The sequence below is a fragment of the Acomys russatus genome, chromosome 12 (genome assembly GCF_903995435.1).
Source record: "Acomys russatus chromosome 12, mAcoRus1.1, whole genome shotgun sequence".
Classification (NCBI taxonomy): domain Eukaryota; kingdom Metazoa; phylum Chordata; class Mammalia; order Rodentia; family Muridae; genus Acomys; species Acomys russatus.
In genome coordinates this window covers 36,376,747-36,398,938 of record NC_067148.1, presented here as the reverse complement: position 1 = coordinate 36,398,938, position 22,192 = coordinate 36,376,747, and the positions used below count along the sequence as shown (strand labels likewise).

General features: G+C 43.2%; 1 protein-coding gene across 1 annotated transcript in view; it reads left to right on the top strand.

The window, feature by feature from the left end:
- Dner (delta/notch like EGF repeat containing) overlaps positions 1–22,192 on the top strand; it is a 273,389-nt gene that overhangs the window by 185,378 nt on the left and 65,819 nt on the right. The window contains exon 8 of the mRNA XM_051154204.1: positions 6,159–6,272. Coding sequence (XP_051010161.1) covers positions 6,159–6,272 — 114 coding nt within the window. The remainder of the gene's footprint in view (positions 1–6,158; positions 6,273–22,192) is intronic.

Sequence of the window (22,192 nt, the reverse complement as noted above, 5' to 3'; positions counted from 1 at the left end):
TAATGGGCAGGAAGTCCCAAAAGAATGCAGAGTCCAAGTCAACAGCCATGCGGAGTGACCCGGCTAGGGCCTCAGATGTTCTAAAGTGGACTGTGTGCCAGAGAAGACTATCAAAAATTTCTTTTGTGGGACAACAAAATGGCTCAGTAGATAAAGGCATTTGCTGACAAGCCTGATGACCTGGGTTCCATCCTCAGCACCCAAATGCTGGAAAGGAGAGAACTGACTCACAAATTATTTCCTGACTCTCTCCCTCAACACATTGTGGCATGTACACACACACACACACACACACACACACACACACACACACACACACACAAGCATGTACACACATACACAGTAATTGTAAAAAAAATTAAAAAGGATTTATCCATTGTGTTTGTTCTCTTAGGATAATTCAATTTAAGTAGTAATTTCTGAGATCTGTTTAACTCAGTGTGATCTAACAGCCTCATATTTCAATTTAAAATTCATTAGTTAAAAAAATTCAGTTATCCAATTTAACATTGTGATTGGAATCATATCTGACAGATTCTCTCAGACACACCTTTTCAGTTATGGTCTGTGTAACCTTGGCATTCCCACATGCCAGGTTAGCCTAACCCAAACCCAAAGTGACAACAGCATGGATCGAACAGGACCAATGCTGTTCTTTCTGTGTTAGGTAAACTTCCATTCTGTGACCAAGTACTTGACCAGAAGCAAATTAAAGGTTTGTTTCAGTTCACAGTTTGAAGGAACACAGTCCGCATTGGAGGGGAAGACATGGCGACAGTTGGCTCTACAGTGGTGGAAGTTTATAGCTGGGACTTTTCAAATCCTCAAATCTTGGTAGAGGAGGGCATAGAAAGCAGACAAGTGGACCCTCTCACCCCCAAGTTCTTAAGTAGTGATTAACTTCCTACAGCAAGCAGAACCGTCATCTGGAGACCAAGTGTTCAAACAGATGGGCCTATGGAGACATTTTACATTCCAGTCACAACATATTTCTACCTCTTTCTGGGGTTAAAACCCATACAAGTAAGGGAAAAGCTTTATTGTTCTGAGCTGTTTTCAGTTTTTGACCCACATAAGCTGGAGTCTGCAGATTCACAAAACTGGGCACCCAGGACAATTCTCCTTGTCAGGAAGATGAACACATACAGGTCATATCTTGCTTTTGGTCCTTCCCAACAACATGTGATACTCAGCCCATAGTCTCCCAATGCCTTGATGATTTTACAATTTAGAGTCTCTGAGTTCAAGAAAAATCCTCATTTCAGTGCTCTGATATTATTTGCAAGCCTGACTAAGGCCACAGCTAATTAACTTCCTTGTACGATTGATTGGATTTAGTGTGTGTGTGTGTGTGTGTGTGTGTGTGTGTGTGTGTGTGTGTGTTGTGTCTGTGTGTCTGTGTGTGCTGTACCCACGTGTACATGTTTGTATGAGTGTGAGTGTGTTCACGTGCATGTGTGAGGAAGTGACAGGTGAATGTCAAGTGTCTTCTTCAATCATTATTCCATCTTAACTCTTGATCCAAGTCTCTCGCAGTATCTGGAGCTCATTAGTTTATCTCTGCCAGAGAGCTCCAAGGACTCTACTGTCTTTGCCTCCTCAGCACTGGATTCCTGGGCATACACTATCAGGCCTCGCTCTAGGTAGATACTGGAATCTGAATTCAGATCCTCAAGCTGTGAGACAAACACTGTTCTTGACTGAGCCATCACCCCTAGAGGCAGCTTCATTGCCTTTCTAGTCTATTTTTTACTCTGTCATATAGTTTATTTCTAAGTCGTCGCTGACTTTACTTTCTGATCCTACAGATGGGCTTTTCATCTTGGCCCTTCCTCCACTTCCTCAGCCTCCCCCGAAGTTGATTTCTAACTTTCTGCAGTGATGTGTTTATTAGATGGTCTTCTGTAAGTTCATGCTATTCTACTTTGGATAGGGAAGGGCTATTTTTTATTTTTAACCCGAATCTTATATTTTCTGATATCTTTATCTGATCCCAGGCTAGTGTGAATCAGATGAGAATCAGATGTGAGTGAATTTAGGAACAGAATGAGGCCAAGTGGTTGCAGCGTGGTGGTCAGTGGGGAGAGTGGACAAAGAGGAGGAAGGCAAGAGCCGGACCATATCTTCCTACCTTTTAGCCACTGACGAGTTTTCTTCTAAGACTTTTACACATAGCTGTAGTAGATAGTAAGTTATACCTTATTATATTTCTCTGGCTCGTTCTGTGGAGGATGCATTGAGAGAAAGCCAGTGTAAAGTGATGCTCTGGGAAACCGTTGCTGGAGTCCTGAGGGACAGTGATGTATGGGCCTAGGTGATATAAAAGGTGTGATAGGGCTGGGGCAGTAATGCGGAAGGCTGGCCATTAGTGCCTGTGGCCACGTCATCAGAAGGAGCCATGCCATGCTGCTGGCTAAGGAGAGGTGCCGCCACAGTTCTAATCCTCGCTTGCTGGTTTGTGCAGATCTTTCATTGGAAACTAGTGTGAAGCTTGTCATTGTCCTGCATTTCAAGGGAAGTGTAAGTAGCACTCACACCCAGGCTGCACCCTTCTACGCCTTTCCCATATATTACCTGCCTTTCTTTGTTGACTGCCCACTTGGGAGCTTGGCATGGATCTTCAGGAACCACGTGCTCACTTAAGGATGTAAGAGCAAACTTACCTGTAACATCCTGACAGCCAGTAGGTTGCCTTCCCTGCAGCACTGGCACGTTCAAGCCATTCTTGAGCATTCTCTGGGTGTCTGTTTTCATTGTAACAGGCCAAGAAAATGCCATGACTGGTCAACATGCTTCTCTAACGAAGAGATCAACTTTCAGCGGCATAGGAAACGCAAGGAGATTTTAATATTTTGATCCACTCAAATCACTGTCAACCACTTACTTAGTCTTCACTCTCTGGTTATGAGAAACTAAAACGAAAACAAAAATGAAAATGTGCAAACAAACTGACAAATAAAAAACCCAGGAAACTCAGGAAAGATGATTTAGGGTCAGCCTTAGGTATCCAGTCCTGAGAATCATTGTATATGTATGTGGTAGGTTTGGCAATTTCTATCCAGTTGCTACTCTTTGAAGGCCCAGGAAATGTCTTGCTGATGGTTAAGAGCTGCTTCCTGAATTCATGATCGTGAGTCTTCGTGCTCTGCTTCTCTTCTCTCAGAGCTGGCCTTCGCCAGCTAATGGAAATGATGTAGCTCACTTCACCTGGTAACTAACTCGCAGATGGCCAACAATAATTCTTGGCTCCACATGACCAGTCTGGTGTGAACAGGCATCAGTACCACTCTGTACATACACAGATGGGCATTGGCTATAGTTGCTAGGATACTAGTGGTCCTTGGATTCTAGTAGTTATCATGTATTTCCAGCATTGCCAGGGATGCTCTGTGTCCCGTAACCTCATAATCCCAGCCTGCCTCTCTGTGCCTTCTCTTTACCCTCTTCCCCCAATGCATGCCTCCATCACTGTTTTTATCTGTAGATACAGCAGTAGACACAGATTACACGCCTATTTACCCATAGCCCTTTAAATAATATTTCTATGTTTCTTATACTTTCAAAAATTGCAAATATTTTAAAGCACACAGAGAAGAAAGAATGAGCTAGGGTTTCTCCCAGAGAGGACCCCCTCACCAGGGAGCCTCTATTGACATTGGCGTATGAGAACAGTTCTATCAGACATTCTGATGTAATGTAGAACTTCTGTGCTGCCACCAACTTAATGTCTGTAGGATCCCCAAGTCACTATGGCAGCCCAAACACCCAACACATTACAATTTGAATTAGACTTCTCTGATTGATTACTTATAAAACTTGTAGACAGTATTGACACATTGGAGTGTACCTCAGATTCACTCCACTTACAGCTTCAGGTCTTTAGGTCTGTAATAACAAGTGCATGGGGATATTTGTGTATTTCCGCATGACTGCAGTTCTTAAAACAGAAAAATTTGATACCAATACATATAGCTTGAGATGGGATCAGTGGGAGTGGGAGAGAAACGAGTGAGTAATGAGCTGAAGATCATCAACGTGGAAGCAGATATGAAAATGTAATGAAGTCTATTCTGTATAATTAATATACACTAACAAAAAATCTTATACTGTTTTAATTAAGTTTATAAATGAAGCTAAACATTAATTAGCAAGGACATTACAATCAATCTTTAAAAACAATACCCCTTTGTAAAGGGCACACAATGAAATATTTACAGAAGAAATGAAATTTAAGATATCCTTAATGGGAGGCTGAGAGGAGACATATGGAACTGTTAACAGGGCTTGAATATAGGAGACAACCATGGAGGGTTAGGAGTTCGTCTCTCCATGCTTAAGTGTGTTTGACATTTCACATTGTTCAAAGCAATGGTCATTAAAATTGTCTTCTCTGTATCATCTCTCTTCCTTCTTTTTTAAAATGAGGCTGCCAGTGTGTAGCCCAGGCTGCCCTGGAACTTGAGACATTCCTGCCTCAGCATCCCTGTAGCCTGAGATTAAGGTGGGAGTTACCATCTTCTGTTTTCCGACTAGGCCGTTTAGTGACTTAGGCCTAGCTGTGCTTAAGCAGTACTGAGGGCTGTGTTAAGGGTCCCAGGAGTTTTAATCCCCGGTGACTGTGCAAATTATTTAACCTTGCTAATCCTCAATTTCCTTATTTGTGAAAGGGAGGGGATGGGCTAGGAGAGTGAAGTGCAGATATGATTTGACTAGTGTTGACCTCAGAGTTTCTGTGAAGAAGAATTATCTATCTATCTATCTATCTATCTATCTATCTATCTATCTATCTACCGATAGATAGATACATGGTTTATGTAAACACGTTGGTTTTAGCCAAATGTTGTTTGTCGCAGTCCCCTTGCAAGCACACTGCCTCCCACTTTGAGTCTAGAGCTTTCACTTGAAGATGCATTCTTGCTGTGATATCATATGAAAGATTCCCTTTGGAATTCTGAGGTAGCCTCTTGCCTTGGTTTCGGGATTCTAGTCCACAGACTGGTCTCACTCCCATACCTGCCACTGTCTGACAATGTCTTGGTTTGTTTTGGAATGAGTGAGGAGGAGTCGGCTGGGGGTGCTGACAGCATGGCCTCTATACACTCTCTGTGTTCCACACTAACTTGGCAGGTAACTGGGGCTCAGGCAGATCGTCTCTCACTGAATTCATTGACTGAGTTTTCCAAGTCTCAGCTGTGTGTGCTGACAAAAGCCTCTCAAAACTAATAATCCAGAAAGGCAAGTGTCCATGTAGTGAAAACCGCCATGAAAACTTACAAAAACAAACAAACAAACAAACAAACAAAAAAAAAACACTACTGTATGATTGCAAGTGTGCAAAAGATACATCTGATTAAAGTTTATAACAGGAATCTTCTCCAGACTATCCAGTGGTCCCATCTCTCAAATATCACAGCCAAGGGTACCTTTCTTTTCTTTTTCTTTTTGTAACTTGTAATTTCCATATTTTTCTCAAGCATCACCCACTGTAAGATGAGTATTTTAGTGTGCTATTTTCCTTAAACTTAGCCTCTCTGGAGGGCTTTGTTTTCAAAGTGAGTTAAAACTCTGGGATTTATTTAAAGCCTTCATGCTGCCCAAGGTGTTCCAGGAGATTTACAGCCGGCTTTTCCCACCGCTTGCCTGCGATTGTGTTACTGTCCCACAAGATTGCCTTGGGGCTGGCTTCATGGAAAAGGGAGAGATGGATTTATGATCCAAATAAGTACCAAGAATAATATCTCTTTGTCTTTAAGATGAGAGCACAGGGTAGAGCATTAACACAGGTGGCTTCCTTTAGTTCTAAATATTACCCATTAAAAACATCCAAAGCCTCTTGTATGGCGGTGACTCAAGGAAGCTGGCCTCATCTCAGTCCCAGAGCACTTTATGTCAGAGGGACACTATCCCTGGGACAGTGGAATTCCATTTCCACTTCTGAGACTTCCAATCATATAAAACTCAATTTGCTAAGTGGGTGAATTTGGAACCATGTTCTAATGTTATGGTAGTTTCTGGTTACAAAACTACACAGGATCAAGGAGTGTGCAAGACACCCTTATGCAAGGCCGCTGCTTCCAAGGGTGGGCTCCGGTTGACTTCCTTAACTTGAAAGTGGCCCTGGTGGTTTTGGAGTTCAATAGCATCTTCTTTTTCTGCAGGTTATACTGGAGAGCTTTGCCAGTCCAAGATTGATTACTGCGTCTTAGACCCATGCAGAAATGGAGCCACATGTGTGTCCAGCCTTAGCGGGTTTACCTGCCAGTGCCTGGAAGGTAAGGTGCCATTGAGTACTGGTGGAAAGCTTTTCATTTTCCACTTTAAGTCATAAACTCTTTAGATCAGTTTGGAACTTCTAGTTTCTAAACACTCCATACAAGAGACTATATATGGGGGGTTGGGGAGAGTGAGATCATGCGAGAGAGAGCGAAAGTGAGGGGGGGCAGGGGAGGGACCACAAAAGATGACCCTCACATTTGTTGTTCTTTTATTTATTGAGAAATGCTCTTATGTAGCCCAGGCTGGCCTAGAACTATGTAGTTGAAGATGACTTTAAAGATTCTGGATATTTCTGCCTCCACCTCTTGAGTGCTGAGATTATAGGCATGCGTTGTCATGTCCAACAGGCATTCTCTTTACCACTATGTTTGAGTAATAGATACAACCTAGAAATTTTGGTGACTTTGACATATATGATATATATGTGTGTGTGTGTGTCAATTAGAATAATAAAATAGAGCATGATAATGAAACTCCACCAAAATTTCCATTTTGCAGCTGGGCGTGGTGGCTCAAGCCTTTAGTCCCAGCACTTGGGAGGCAGAGACAGCTGGATCTCTGTGAGTTCGAGGCCAGCCTGGTCTACAAAGTGAGTCCAGGACAGCCAAGGCTACACAGAGAAACCCTGTCTCAAAAAACAACAACAATAAAAAAATTCCATTTTGCTTGACTTGTTTTGTTCTCATACAAATTCACAATAAAAACATCCAACATAAAATTTGCCTTCTTTGTGCTTTATAGCAACTTTATAATGTCTTAGAAAAATTAAACCACCCGGAGAGCCCTATCTTCAGGGCTTTTTCCTTGTAAAAGATGGGTTTACTGTTTAGAAAAGTACAGCCAGGTACTTGAAGGTGGAGCTCGGCATTAAGGAATGGCTTGTTGCTGTGTCTGCTGTGAGGGATTACTCTAAATCCTTAACGTTGTAAGAACAACACAGTGGCAGAGTTTTTCCTTGCATAAAACTGTCAAGTAGGCTCCTGACTCACAGACATAACAGAGGCAGCTACGCAGACTTTCACACTCTGCAGAGGTTAAACATAGACCCTCTACAGAAGGCCACATCTTTGAATCACCCTCAGCTGTCCCTAGCCAACAGCCTGTTCCCTTTTCTAATACTGGGGTTCCTGTGAGTTGCACTTGGGTTCAGTTTCTGCTCACCTAGGTAGGAGTATGGGTAGGATAGCTGAGTTTCGCCTCTAACCCCAAATTAGTTTTTGGTAATGCCTATGGCTCCCATAGTGAAGGGGTACCTGTGAGCCTGCTCTTTAGAGCCCCCTATCTTTCTTTGGCAGTGCCAACAAACAGGGAAACTCGGAGGCTCACCTGGGCTGATGGCTGAGGAAGCAGCACCAATGTTGCTCGCCTACAAACACTCTGCAGTTTTCCAAAGCTGTTTCCCAACTCTGGATGAGTCAGTTGCCATCCACCTCTTCTAGACTTTTTCTTCAGTCAAGGTCAGGGTTCAGGGACATTACCGGTCCAAATGGGATTTTGGCTGAAGAGTTTTGCAACTCCCCAAGCACTCTATTATTTCTTTGATATTTACTAGAAAGGTATGACAAAACTCTAGAGGCTTAAAGAGGACAGACTGTACAACTTGAGCTAGAACCTAGGGACTTGACTCTCAGTCATCCCATTTTCCTTCTTGGCAGGCTTTTCTGAGTCATTGCTATATGTCAGACACTGTGCAAGTAGTAGGCCTTGATGGATGGAGAATCAGAAAGGGTCCCTCCTGGGAACAGTGTAGCTCACTGAAGGCCCGAGGGTCAAAGGTGAGACTTGGAGGCAGTTGGTTGAAATGGAGGTAGGACAAGGTGTGCAGGGCGTCCTGGGCTGCTAGTGAGCCACTTCTTCATCCTGGAGCAGAGGGAGACAGAAGCTTAGGCTTCGTGTCCAGCTCTTCCACCTATCTCTATTCCACTGACAAGTTACTTTACCTTTGGGGCCTCAGTAGCTCATCTACAAGATGTTAATGGGTGCTTCACAGGGCAAGTGCAAGGATTTAAGGCACCTTCTCTCAATTTAAATAAAATCTGATGCAGATAAAAGTGCTCAGTTCAGCAGCTGGATCCGTTCTCAATGAATTTTTGGTTTTTTTTTTTTTTTTTTTTTTTTTGTCATTGTTCCATCATTAATTGCCATTAAACCACTGGCAAATTTAAGCCAAGTAATTGGATAATTTTATTCTGGGACAGCATTGAATGTAACTTGGAGGAATTAAGGAGAAAGGTCTGGGGACAGTTACAGAAATCCAGGAAGTAGTTTTGGCTTCCTGGAATTGAAGAACAGACTCTGGGAAGGAGCGAGGACTGGGTCTAGAGTCCTTCTTCATCCCATGCCCTTTGCCTGCTCCATGCTGTGGAGACTGTGGTACTCAGGCATTGAAAGGGTTTTATTCGGAGATCTCTCTCCACTGAAGACTGAGATGGCTTTGGGAAGATCTGGAAGCTTTGTAGTAGGAATACATTCCTGGTGATGAGCATTTTAAAAAGCAGTTCTTTTTCTATTGAGATTTTAAAAAAATGTCCTATATATATGTATCATTGTACTTTGATTATATTTGCCTACCCACTACCCTTCCCTATCTCTCCTCTCTACTGCCCACCTCACTCCAAAATAATTAGTTCCTCTTCTGCTTTGATGCCGTCTGTCTGTCTGTCTGTCTGTCTCTGTCTCTCTGTGTCTCTGTCTCTCTCTGTGTGTCTCTGTCTCTGTCTGTCTCTCTCTCTGTCTCTGTCTCTGTCTCTCTCTCACAAACATGATATTTGTGCTTCTGAATCTGGTTTATTTTGCTTAGGGATGCTCTAGTTGCATCCATTTTCCAGAAAGTTCTGCAGTTCTATCCTTTATTTCTGTCTTTCTTCTTAGGGTGGTTGGATAGTAACTAAATATGTAGAACATTTTGCCCATTGAAAAGAGCCTGTACGTGCAGGATTCTCCTCACTCAGCTGCCCTAGCTGTGGATTCTGCTTCATGTTAGCAAGGTCAACACTGGGTAAATGAATCACTCCCAAACGAGGACACTTAGGTGCTAATCGCTTTGTCCACCAATTTGATCCTCACAACACTTTCACGAAGCTCACACGATGAATATTTTTATTTAACAAACTGGAAAGAGGGCACATAGCTTGCTTCTGGTCACATAGCCAGAAACTGGAATCCAGGTAGCTGGCCTCCAGTGCTTTCTGATCACTTTAACCTGGATATAGTCTTTAAAATCAATCCTAGGATGTTATTTTATTTTGTACATACATTTTGAGACAGGATACACATCCCAGGATGACCTCAAGCTCTTTATATAGCTGCAGATAGCTTTGGGCTTCTGACTCTCCTGTTCCCACCCTCTGAGTGAGAGGCTTCCATGTGTTCATGAGCCCCTGGCTCATGTAGTGCTGGGGATTGAAGAGAGGCTTTTGTACACACTAGGACAAGCTATGGACTGGGCTTGTCCCAGCACCTGTGATACTTATTATTTTTATTTTTATCAATTCTTTATGGTACAATGGATTTTAATCACATTTACCCTCACCACCTCTTCCCAGACCCATGTTCCCTTCCTCATCCACCCAACTTTATGCCCAACAAACAAACGAACAAACAACAAGCAAACAAACAAACTAGGGGGCTGGAGAGATGGCTCAGCCATTAAGAGCAATGGCTGCTCCTCCAGAAGACCCAGGTTCAATTTCCAGCACCTACATGGCAGCTCACAATTGCCTGTAACTCCAGTTCCAGGAAATCCGACAACCTCACCCAGACATACATGCAGGCAAAACACTAATGCACATAAAAACACCATCAAGACCAATTTATGCTGCCCAAACATTCTAGGGTGTGGCCTTCCACCAGAGCATGATCAAGTCAGGAAATCCGACTCCCCATCTCCCAGCAACTAGTACTTGTATTAGCTCTATGGCTAAGGGTGGGATTTTGCATTCGCCTCCACTCTCCATGCTGGCGTTTGGTCTGGCTTGGGCTTGCATGGGCCTTGTGCATGCTGCAGCACCTGCTATGGGTTTGTGGGTGCAACCGCCCTTGATGCTTATTTTCTATGGCTACCTTTGCCACCATAAGAATGAGTAAAGGAAATAGTTTGTTGGATCTAAAAGCTTCTGCACTTCTCTACTATTTCAATTCTTAATTCTGGAGAAAGGAACCCTCCCCTTTAAAAAATCATTTAATCTGATCATAATAGTTTTTTTTTTTTTTTTTTTTCAATCCAGAAAGCCATGGAGAGCAGGGTTGTCCTGTGGACAGGCCTTTCATCAACAGCTGCTAGTGTCTCCCACTGTCTTCATCCTTCCGCTTTAAAGGCTCTTTCTCCATCTGATCTATAATGGCTATTAAGGGGTGAAGTCCTTCCTGGGGACCGTCCCTTTGACATCAGCCTTCTTGAAATGCCCTTCCCACAGCTCAGAATCAGGCACTAGGGAGACAGCTGTGTTATCATCACTGACGTGTGTGTGTGTGTGTGTGTGTGTGTGTGTGTGTGTGTGTGTGTGTGTAAGATGCTTGTCTTTCATCACCGAATTATCTTTTTAAAAAATGAATTTGTTTTAAATTGTGTGTATGTGCCTATGAGAACGAGCAAGCATTAATAGCATGAATGCAGATGCCCAAGGAGGCCAGAAGAGGACAGCAGAGCCCACAGAGCTGCAATTGCAGGCGGTTGTGAGCTGTCCGATGTGGGTGCTGAGAACCAAACTTGTGTTCTCTGAAACCTACAAGCTCTCAACCACCGAACCATCTCTCCTGCCCCTGCATTCTGTTTTTAAATTGGGATTTCCACTTACCTTTCTCTAGATCCATATTTTAAAAGTATTACTTATTGTGATAATAATAGAGTCTGTAAAAATAAAAGCACAAGCATTGCTTATATCCACTTTACTGAGTGGCAACGATGACAAAGGCAAAGAAGAAAGCGCTGTTTTAGCCTGTGGCTATGCCCCCTTTCCTTCAGGGTAGTTAATATTCTTGGTTCAGAAACTTAAGATCCCATAGTTTGAAAAAAAGAAATCCCATAGTTTGAAACTAGATGCATTTTAACTCTCAAGGTTTCTGATTATTTATACATCCTTCCCTCGAGACTATCTTGTATTTGGTTCAGAATGTTGAGATCTTTAAAGCGTTAATTCTGAAGGTTTCTGATTGCTGGCTTTTCAGTGTGTGAATATGTTTAAGCACATATGGAAATACAGTCTGGATGTTACTTTCCAGCCCACATCTGACCCTCCCTGTCTCCGTTCTCCCTGGGAAAGCTGAAGGGCACTACAGAGATCAGTAAAGAGTAAAAAGAACCAATAGCGATTAAAGCATTCCGCCGTAAGGGATGTCCATTGTGCTTGCAGGTATGACTGTTCGTGTGCAGGCCACACCCAATAGATGGATCCCTTCCTAGCATCTATCTATGGGAGACAGAGACTAAAGTGTGAGTGTGGGCTTCACGCCCTGTTTTCAGAAAGCATTTTTTCACCTAATGTACCCAAAACATCAGTGTTGTTAACTATTAAGGTGTTTCTGGGCACTGAGCCCCTTCTCTATGGAGTCACAGGTGATAGGGTTTGTGTGGGCTGCACTTGTTCTGTCATGATGAAGTCAAACACTGCACCTTGCTGGAGACTCCTCGCATCTCCTGACTCTCAGATGCAGCTCTGGTTTTAAACTTAGAATGTAGAGCACTCTAGCCTGGAGTGAAGGTTGGTGGTGTTCTCTGTCCCAGAGGGCAGGAAACACAAGCCTGGGCTTTTAATGATGAGGCCATGGAGCCAGGTGGTTTTAAGTATGCCTCTTAGGCCTGTAGTGCTTAGATCTGGGTCTAGACCCAAACTCTGCTTCTCTGAGGCTCATTTTCCTTTAGTCCCAAAATGAGGATGCTACCAGCACATGAGTTGGTGTGAAGAGTCAGAGACACTAACTCTGTGTATGGGAAGTAGGGAGTGCTGAATAAATTAGCTACCACAATGACTATTAATTAGGCGTGGCACCTTGGCGAGCCATATAAAATTGTGTCTCTTCCTGCCTCCTGGTTATAGGATAATAATTGCTAACTACTACTTTAAGAGACCTTATTTTTAAATATCTTCAATTCTAATATATCACTGTAAGACTCCCTTGATAAATGCATAAATATATTTTGTCTTAGGTAGCGGGAAGTCTAAGCATCACTAGAGGAGGCCTGGGGGTTAGATGTTTATATTAGCCCAGAGGTCTTGTAACAAGCTCCATGGGTTTTATCCAAACTATTCTGTTTTCCCAAATTTTACAGCCCTGAGTACTCTAGCCATGCAAACCCTTTAGTCCAACTCCAATTTCAGTGCGAGTGCTTTGCACCTTAAAGGGTTTACAGATGCTCAGGACACACGGAACAGGAGTTACATCTGAGGCATACATCTTGCTCAGAAACTAATATCACCTAATACGTGTGTAGGTGTCACCCCATTCTGGGGGCGGGCTCCTTCGTAGTCCTTCGATGTGGGTAATGGTTTGGTGAAAGCATTCTCTTAGGACCACATAAAGTTGTGGTATTTATGTAAGAACTTACAACGTGTTCCCATAAACCTAACAGGCTAGAATAAATGTACTTCTTCCTCTCCAATTTGGCAGGATCCTTGAGCCACCATTCCACTTAGGATCCATAGAAGCCTAGACCCTTGGCTTCCAAGTGGTGTAGGGTTTCAGCTTTGGAAACAGAGCAGGCCATTCACTGAGCTAAGTGTGAGCGATGTTTGAGTTCTGTGTTTTGTTCATGCTCTTTCATTTTCCTTGTAGGAAAATTTTCCTTTCCTCCCCTTTGGTGTATAGTCCAGTACCTCTGAAATAGTTTAAATAGAAATGCCGCAGAGAGTTTTGTTTGATCCCACCCTCTCCCATTATCTGTGAAGACAACAGCTGCAGGAGTGGGCACTTCCTGAGTGGCCAGGACCCAGATTTTTGTGGCTACCTCTCCTTTCCCCTGAGAAATCCATGCCGATGGGCAGCTGCTGACGGATTGGTTGTAGGCTGAAGTTACCATATGGTAAATGGATGAATGAATGAATGAATGAATGAAGGATGATGATGTCCTTAAGCTTTTCTTTTCTTTCCGAAAGAGGTAGCTAGGTGCTGGGGAGATGGCTCTGTGGTTAACGTGTTGGCTGTATAAGCAGCAAGCATGAGGACCAGAGTTGGGATGCCCAGAGCCCATGTAAGTTTATGGTAGGCTTCGTCATCTATGTGTAATCACAGCACCTGGAAGGTAGAAACAGACGGTTCCCTGAGCGAGCTGGATACCTGGGCTAGATGGATAGGCAATCTCTGGGTTAACACAAGAGACCCTGCTCAGTATGTAAGGTGGAGAACAATTTGAAGAAGACTCCTGAAGTCAGCTGTGGTCCTCTACACACGTGTATGCGCTCCCACACATTTGAACACATGGAAATGCATGTGCACACATGTGTGCACTCACACCCACACCCACACCCCATATACATGAAAAAGGGAGGGTGAAGATGGATTCACCTAGCATATACACATTAACTCAATTTCTGAAGGCATGTCTTCAGATCTGCACTCTCAACCCCGCCACAAAGAGCTACAGGCAACTAAGGAGTACCGAGAACAGGAGGAACAGTCTTCCTGAGGGAAGAGCTCATCAATAATTTATCCAATGCCAAGTAGTCATCCCTGAAGATACACGTACAAGTAACATCACATAGACCAAGCAGGTTATGTTTATGAACCTATATGCATGTATATACATGCATGTAATAACTAATGCAAAAAGGTCATACTTTTGAAAGAGAGCAAGGAGGAGAATGCGGGAGGGTTTGAAGGGAAGAAAGAGAAGGAAGGAATGTTGTAAGAATATTATAACCTCAAAAAATATTCAGGGTTGTGTCCTGCCTATGGTTTTTCTCTTGTGGTTCATGGCGAAACTACATCACCTGCAGGAACCGAAGCAACCATATGATGCCTGCCATTTGTCGAACGTGCTCTGGGTCTCAAGTGACATGCTTGTCCTTTAAAGACATTGATTCAGCAAAACCTGGTGCTTAAAAGCTAAGGCCCAAGTCACTGCTGCTACACGAGTTTGAATCTGGGTTCATCAGTTACTTCTGGGTGATTTTGGGCAAGTTGTTTAATTTCTCCAGTCCTTGTTTTCCCACCTATGCAGTAAAGGTAGTAGTAGTGTTAGGAGCTACCAAACAGGGTTGTTCCAAGGAGTAAACAAGCCCTGAATCTGCGCTGCTTGCAACAACATCTAACAGGGAGTAAGTGATGAAGAGGATCTACTGCACACGGTAGATGTCACTGTAGCACTTTGAGATGAAGCCTGTGGTCTTCTGGTCCTGTGCACTCAGGATATAAGCCCCGTGTTTGGCTCTGACACCCATGTTCCTCTTGTGTTCTGTCCTAGTTTCATGTCTGCTGCTGTGACAAAAACACCCTGGAGGAAAAAATAGTAAAAGCAACTTAGGGGGAAAGAGGTTCATTTTAGCGCCCCATTTCAGATTATTGTCTGTCAATGTGGGGAAGGCAAGGCCATGAGAACTCGAAGCAGCAATTCTCATCCTATGCACAGTCAAGAGCAGAGAGCTAGGATTGCGTGCATGCTTAGTGCTCTCGGCAAGCTTTCTCTCCCGCTGTACAGTCCAGAACCCAAACCCAGGGACTGGTGCCGCCCACAGTGGGCTGGGGTTCCCCCATCAGCTCTCATAACGAGGACAGTTCCACACAGACATGCCCACAGGCCAACCTGATCTACACAACCCCTTACCACAACTCTCTTGCCAAGAGATTCTAGCCTGTGTCAAGTTGTCAGTTATCTATGTGTCATGAACACCAACTTCTTTCTACGTACATTCTTTCTCTTTTGATGGTGGCCGGTGCCTCTCCCTGTTCCATCAGCGAACTCCAAGCTCTTGGAGAACAGTGATACTAACCGGGTTTGTTCCCCTTAGAGCATCTAGCTCTTAGAGACATGTAAGACACTTGTTGAATGAATGAATGAATGAATGAATGAATGGATAAATCAACAAATATCCCCCAAACTGTCCTAACAATCACAGTTTATCCTATGGTGGGAGCTCCTTGTTACAGAGGTGGGTTAATCAGCGTTCACTGAGGCAAACAGGTAGCAGCTCTTCCTGGCTAGACTTGCAAACTCAGGGACAGCAGTGGGGAGGAAAGCCTGGATCTCATTGGCTGCTCCCAGTACACCACTCATGCTTTGGGGTCCTCCAGAGACTCTAATAGACTTTAGGAGTACCCTTTTCTAGTTCTCTTTATTGCCAGGGTTGCTGCTCCCGCTGCATCCAGAGCTGTCGTGAGGTTCTTCCTCAGGCTCCTTAAGACACAGGGGCCTTCAGTACTGGTGTCTTAGGTCCCAGTGACAGTCATAGTTGTGTTCCCAGTGACAGTCATAGTTGTGGCCACCCTCAAGGTCCAGGTCTTCCAACTCAACACACCCCATACTGGCTACTGATCTATGATTTGGCTACCGTCCCCCAATCCTGCTGCCTTTGCCTTGCTTTCCCACGCCTTGAGATCGTTGCCTTTGGTTTTGGTCTGGAGTTCCCAGCTGTGATTGGTGGTGGCCCTGTTAGAAGTTCACTTCATACCGGAAGCAGCAGAACGTGGCCGTCATTGTTTCACTCAACATGATATGCAAAGATCCTTTACAAGAGAGGTATAGCTAACTCAGAATAACTTTATTTTGTATTCCCTGAGGCAAGATCTATCTCTCATTACCCATTCTTCTTCCGAGCATGACAATGGAGAAGGCGGGGCTGACTTAAAGTCCTTAACTTGAAGTAGTCCATTCTGTGGCGGAAGGATGTAGTCTTAGTGTCCAGGTTGGGCTCTGAGTCCTACAGACTGGACATAGAGACCAACCTAAGATACAGCTGACAAGTAAGCAAGCAGCATGGCCAAGTGAAACAATGCTCACTTGTTTTTTTTTTTTTTTTTTTTTTTTGGTTAAATAAGTCTTCTTTCTTGACCCAATTTCATCTCTTGTGAGTTAACATCAGGCTGATATGTATGATTCTCCTAAGCTGCTCTTGTTTTTTTTTTTTTTTTTTTAATTGAGATAGGTTTTTCTTTTCCACCCGATGGTCTCCTTTTGAATGTACCCATTGTTATATGATTGGAATTGAATTTGCATGAAGAATGTATTGTAAGTCAAGTTTGCAGTGAGTGTAGCTTCCGTAGCATCCTTTGGGCCATGGGCCATGGGCCACTTCCGTTGCATTTGACCAGAGTCTGCTTTTCTATGATGGCTGACGGTGTAATATAATATTTTAAATAATTTTAAGCACTTACTCAGATTTACTAAAAACATCTATACTCAAGCAAGCTCAAAGAAAACCGTCCTATGATTCTGTCCCAAGAATATCATTTTAGATTTGAGATGAATGTATTTGAAGAATCATTTTAATACCATCTTCAAAGGAACTAAAAGGAACTTAAAGTCATATGTGTATGTCAGTCAGTCTGTTTGCCATATGTATGTATGTATGTATGTATGTATGTATGTATGTATCTATCTATCTATCTATCTATCTATCTATCTAATCTACCTACCTACCTACTACCTACTTACCTGAAGTCTTGCCATGTTGTTAGACTGGTCTCAAACTCCAGTGACTGCTCAGGCTCCCAGTTAGCTGGATACCGCGCCTACCTTCACATCCAGTGCTGAAAGTCACATTTTAACTGCAGCCTTATTGGACCTCCTGCATCTGATAGCTTTGTAGCTGATTTTTCTAGATAGTCCCACTTCTCTTTATTGCAATTAACTTTTCCAAATGCATTAGTCAATAATCCCTTCTCCAAGTCCAAAGTTGTTCCTCTTCCTTGTCTCCTGAGCCAAATCTTTCTTTAGAGCCTGGCACAAAGCCCAGCTCTTTCTTCTGAATCACCGCTGGGACCACATACCGACCCCATAACCACGGCTGGGGCTGTTCCTCCAATCCTTCATGTGTGACAGAATCATTCCAGTATCTGTGGGAAGAAACAGTACAATATCTCCCAGCATCTCCCATACATTCTGGATGCTCTCTTAAGTCGACCTTCTCCTTACTGCTGTACCATCCAGAACACTCTAGGAACTAAACTCTCTACCTTTGTTTCCATTCAGTGGACATCTGTAATCACAATATCTGATGACTAATATTCATCCTTTTCCTATTCCCTCATTGTCACATCTAAAACCCAATCCATATTTATCAGTTTTCTTTCTCTGACTCCTCTGTTGGGTAATGACTCTATTAGACTATGTTCTCTTCTCCTACCTGTTTATTCAAGCACTTATTCACCCTACAAATATTTACTCAGCGCCTCCAGTAACTCAAGCACTGTAGCTGCCAAGACTCAGTAATAAGAGGAGCCAGCATTTGTTCTTCTCCAGAAAGGCCATGGTCTCACTGAGGGTGGAAAAACAGATGGTAGGTAAGCCAATGCACAGCGGTGTCATTTCTGATAAGACAAATGTTATGAAGGTAGCACATGGGGTATTATGATAGAAATTCTACAAGATTGGACTCATCTGGGGAGGAGTGCCTACTATGTGAGCCAAGGATGAAAGCTCAAAGGGGCTGCGGAAATGACTCAGTCAGCAAAGTGCCAGCTATGCAAGGATTCTAGTATGGACTGACATGCTGTCATGTAAAATGTGCTCACTCTAGTGAGCATTTGTTACCCAATGCCAGGGGTAGGGTGTGGTGGAGGCAGGTAGGTCCTTAGAACTTGTTGGCCAGCCAGACTGGTTGAATAGATGAGTGCAAGGTTCAGTGAGAGAGTCTGTCTCAAAAATATGGTAGAGATTCAGAGAAGATGACACTTAGTGTTGACCTCTGATCTACACACACACACACACACACACACACACACACACACACACACACAGGCACATCCAACACAAACATTGGCATACCACATAGAAAGTTGGAGGGAGGAGAAAAAGAAGGGGAAGGAAGAGAGGGAAGAGGGAGGGATAAAGGAAAGACAGAGAGAAAGACAGAGAGAGAGAGAGAGAGAGAGAGAGAGAGAGGAGGGAGAGAGGGAGAGAGAGAGCACCCATATAAAGAACTAGCAAGAACTTCCAATCTCATAGAATTTCTATTATAATACCCTGCTTGCTACCTTCAAGCATTTGTCTTATTAGAAACGACATAGCTATGTGTTGGCTTGCCTAGCCAGGCCCCAGGACTAGCTACTGAACTATCTTTTGGGAGCTGAATGAGAGCCATCGGGGCCAGCTGCTAGAGAATGAAGCGTCAGATTGGGTGGCAGGATTAATGCACACAGGGCATGGTACCCTTGGGAAGGAGCGTTGATATTAGTCTAGAGATGATTGGAATTGGTTGTAGGGTTAAGCTAGACCAGGGGCTCTCACTGGAGGAAACTTGTGTCAGGGAAGAAATTAGTAGTGACCGAGGCAGTGGCCGAGGAGCAGAGACAAGGGACTTGAGTTCAGGACCAACCGATTGATGGTTTGGAAGTGGAGGTTCACAAAAGAAAAACTTAGAAGGGCTCCCAGGTGTAGCTTGAACCCTTAACTAAGGCTGTACAATCAAGGTTAAGTTTCACAGGCTTACACACGTCACTTCCTCCATGGGAGTTGCCTTTACACTACCAGACTAATGGCCAGTGCTGCTTTATTTCATATGCTCACTTACAAAACAGTTTATATTTCTGACACTACACAGAATGACTTCAGTTGTCTTGCAGTTCAAAATATCCCCCAAATGATTTCTTTCCTTTTCTTAAATACCTGCTTCTCATAATATGTGTTTCTCAAGGGTATTTTCTTTTTATTTGCATAATGCATATTCAGCAGACATTCATATAGATATTGGCTCAAATGCAAAATTTGAAGGCAGAGTCAACTGGATAAATTACAGTTTTGTTTTGTTTTATCTTTTTAAAAAGTTATTTTATTTTTGTACATATATATTTATGTTATTATGCATATATACAATAGATTACCTATGGCAAGAAGAACCGTGACACAATCAGGAATTATATAAATGTTACATTCTTAGTGTTTTGGCTGTTTGTATTTGACAGCCTTGAAGGAGACATCTTTCCTATCTTGGTGCATCTAAATTTCTGATTGTAAATCAATCTCCATCACATATTGTCATTATCAACTTAGAACACCTATCTAGACCTAAAAAACGTCTTAACTCGTAAACAATTAAGCTTCATTGTAAAACTAAGCTACCTGGTCTTCAACTCTCTCAGAGACTTGAGAAGGAGTTTATCTTTTAATCAGCCTTCATCCCCTGGTGTGTTTCTTCTGCAGATCCATTTTGTTTAGCATCCATGTTAGCCCTCGACTCCATCTTTTTATTGTTTTGTTGTTGTTGTTTTTGTTTTTTTGCAACCGTCCTTTGAAATCACTTGTCTGTTGACATTGCTCCCACACACTAGGGATTGAGTTTTTCTCTGGAGCTGTTCTATTTTCTTCCCAGCATTTCCTGATATCCATCGCCTGAAGTCTGAACAACTTGAAACCGCCTACTGCACACAAGAGACACTACCGTGCTCATTCTCTCTGCCCTTGTAGGTTGACACTATCAGTTCCTCACCTCTAAGGCAGATTTTAAGTCCAGACCCAGTTTTCTCATCACCTGCTAGTTGGGACTCTGTATTTTTGCTCTTATACAGTTTGCTAATCTTTGGGCATTTTAGAATTGCTACTCTAAAAGTTTCTATTCATTCTTGGAGAATTCCATACATTATATTTTGATCATATTCAACCTCCCTAAACTCGTCCTAGACAATACACCATTCCATACACATTCGAGCTTGTGTTCTCTCTCTCTCTCTCTCTCTCTCTCTCTCTCTCTCTCTCTCTCTCTCTCTCTCTCTCTCTCTCTCTCTCTTTATACCCATTAAGTCCAGTTAGTGTTGCCTGTGTAATCTTGGGTGTGTGGACCCACCTGTAGAAGAGTAATTCTCCTTTCCCTGTCAGCCATCAATTGCCTATAGTTCATTAGTCAGGGGTGAGATTTTATGACCACATCTTCCCTTAGTGTGGAGGTTTTGCACACGTCTTATGCATGTTATCACAGCCATTACAGTTCCCTGTTGCACCTGGAAAACATTGTTTTGTTGTCGTCATCCACCAGCTCCAGCTCTTTTCTGTCTCCTCTTCCCTGATTATTCCCGAGCCTTGAAAGGAGGGGCTGTGACATGGATATCACAGAGCTTAGTGGTGAGACCCCATTGCTGAAGATGGCACACAGAGGCGATAGTGACACCTAAGCTTCAGCCCTCCTTACTGGCTAGGGTTCGTGGCGCTGCATGGGGCTCTGCACATTGCTGGAGGAGAAAGGTTATCATCCATCTTATTCACCTGTAAACCCTGAGAAGTACAATAGGGACCAGTCTGGAAATAAAGGCCCGCTGATACAGTAGCAGCATGGATGTCATGCGAGTAACCAACCACTCTCTGACTGGATTTAAGGTCGTCTGCCCCACAAGATGCAACCGCTACCTGGCATTATTATCTGAGTCAAGAGCCTGTGGCCAGACAGGCTCTAGGTCTTAGGGGGGGAAAACTAACACCTAATGACTTATTATTGTTACCCCCATGGCTGGTTCATTTCTCAAACCCCATCACAGAGTCTTCTTCTTACAATAGACGGTGATTAACCCAGGGAACCACAACTAAAAACGGCGTGGAGAACGAGAGACCGTGGGGGCGCTCAGCATTAACTGCTGTTTACTAGTTATTTTTACTATTTATATAACAATGCTCCACAAAGCTGTATTCTATGTGTTGTCCTCTGCCAAGTTTCTTGTGGTTTTTAAAAAAAATTTATTCACTTTGTGCGTGTGTATGTGGGCGCACACGTGTCACAGTGAGGAAGAGGAGGGAAGATCCACCCTGAATCTGGCCTGGGATCTCCAAGCTAAATAAAAAGGCCAAAGAAGCCAGAGGTCCTGTTGAGCACTGGCATTCACGCCTGTCTGCGTCCTGTGCACAGCGTGATTTGCTGGCTCCGACTGCCATGGCTTGATGAATTGTAGCCCCTTAGACCGTGAGCCAAAATGAACTCCCCATCTCTCAGATTACCTCCTGAGAACTGAGATGGAAAGCTTGCCCTCCCCACCCCCCTACCTACGCCTGGCTCAGTCAGGGTTTTGTATGCTAGAACTTTCAACTCGCTGAGTGCTTTTACACAGACTCTCCAGTTGGAGGCAGCACGTGGGACTTAAGGGAATAGATTTGGAGTGAGATGAGGCTCTGTTTGACGGCTTTACTTTTTGTCATTCACCTGTCAGATGTTCATGGATCTAGTTCTGTAGTATCAAGACCCCAAGCCCTTCTGCAAGACTTCTGTCCTTCACAAAGAAGGAAGCTGAGATGTGTAAGAGATAGTTACTTGATTATACTAACATGGATTATCAGTGAGCATCTGATTGCATTTCAAATAGCAGATAGCTAAAAGAACTGCTATCCTAGTAAAGGAGTTTGGGATAATTGACATGTTGATGAGATTGGGAATTCCAAATCCACGAACATGGTGCAGCTATTTATTTTATATGGATATTTTAAAGTTCAAACAATATTTTATAGTTTTCAGTGTAGATTTTTTGAATATCTCTTATTAAATTCACTTCTTCTAGCTTATGTTTTTAAAATGTTTATTTTTTATTTTATTTCCATGAGTGTTTTGCCTGTATGTGTCCATGGAGGTTTGAAGTAGGTGTCTTGTCTCTTGGACTTGCAGTTACAGATGGTTGTGAACTGCTATTTGGGTTCTGGGAACCAAACTCTAGTCCCTTGCAAGAGTAGCAAGTCCTTATAATCACTGAACAATTTCTCCAGCCTCTTGTAGGTTTTATTGACAATATTATAAATGGCATTTAAACTTATTTTTAGTTGTTTATTGCTAGTGAAAAAATATAGTTGTTTCTG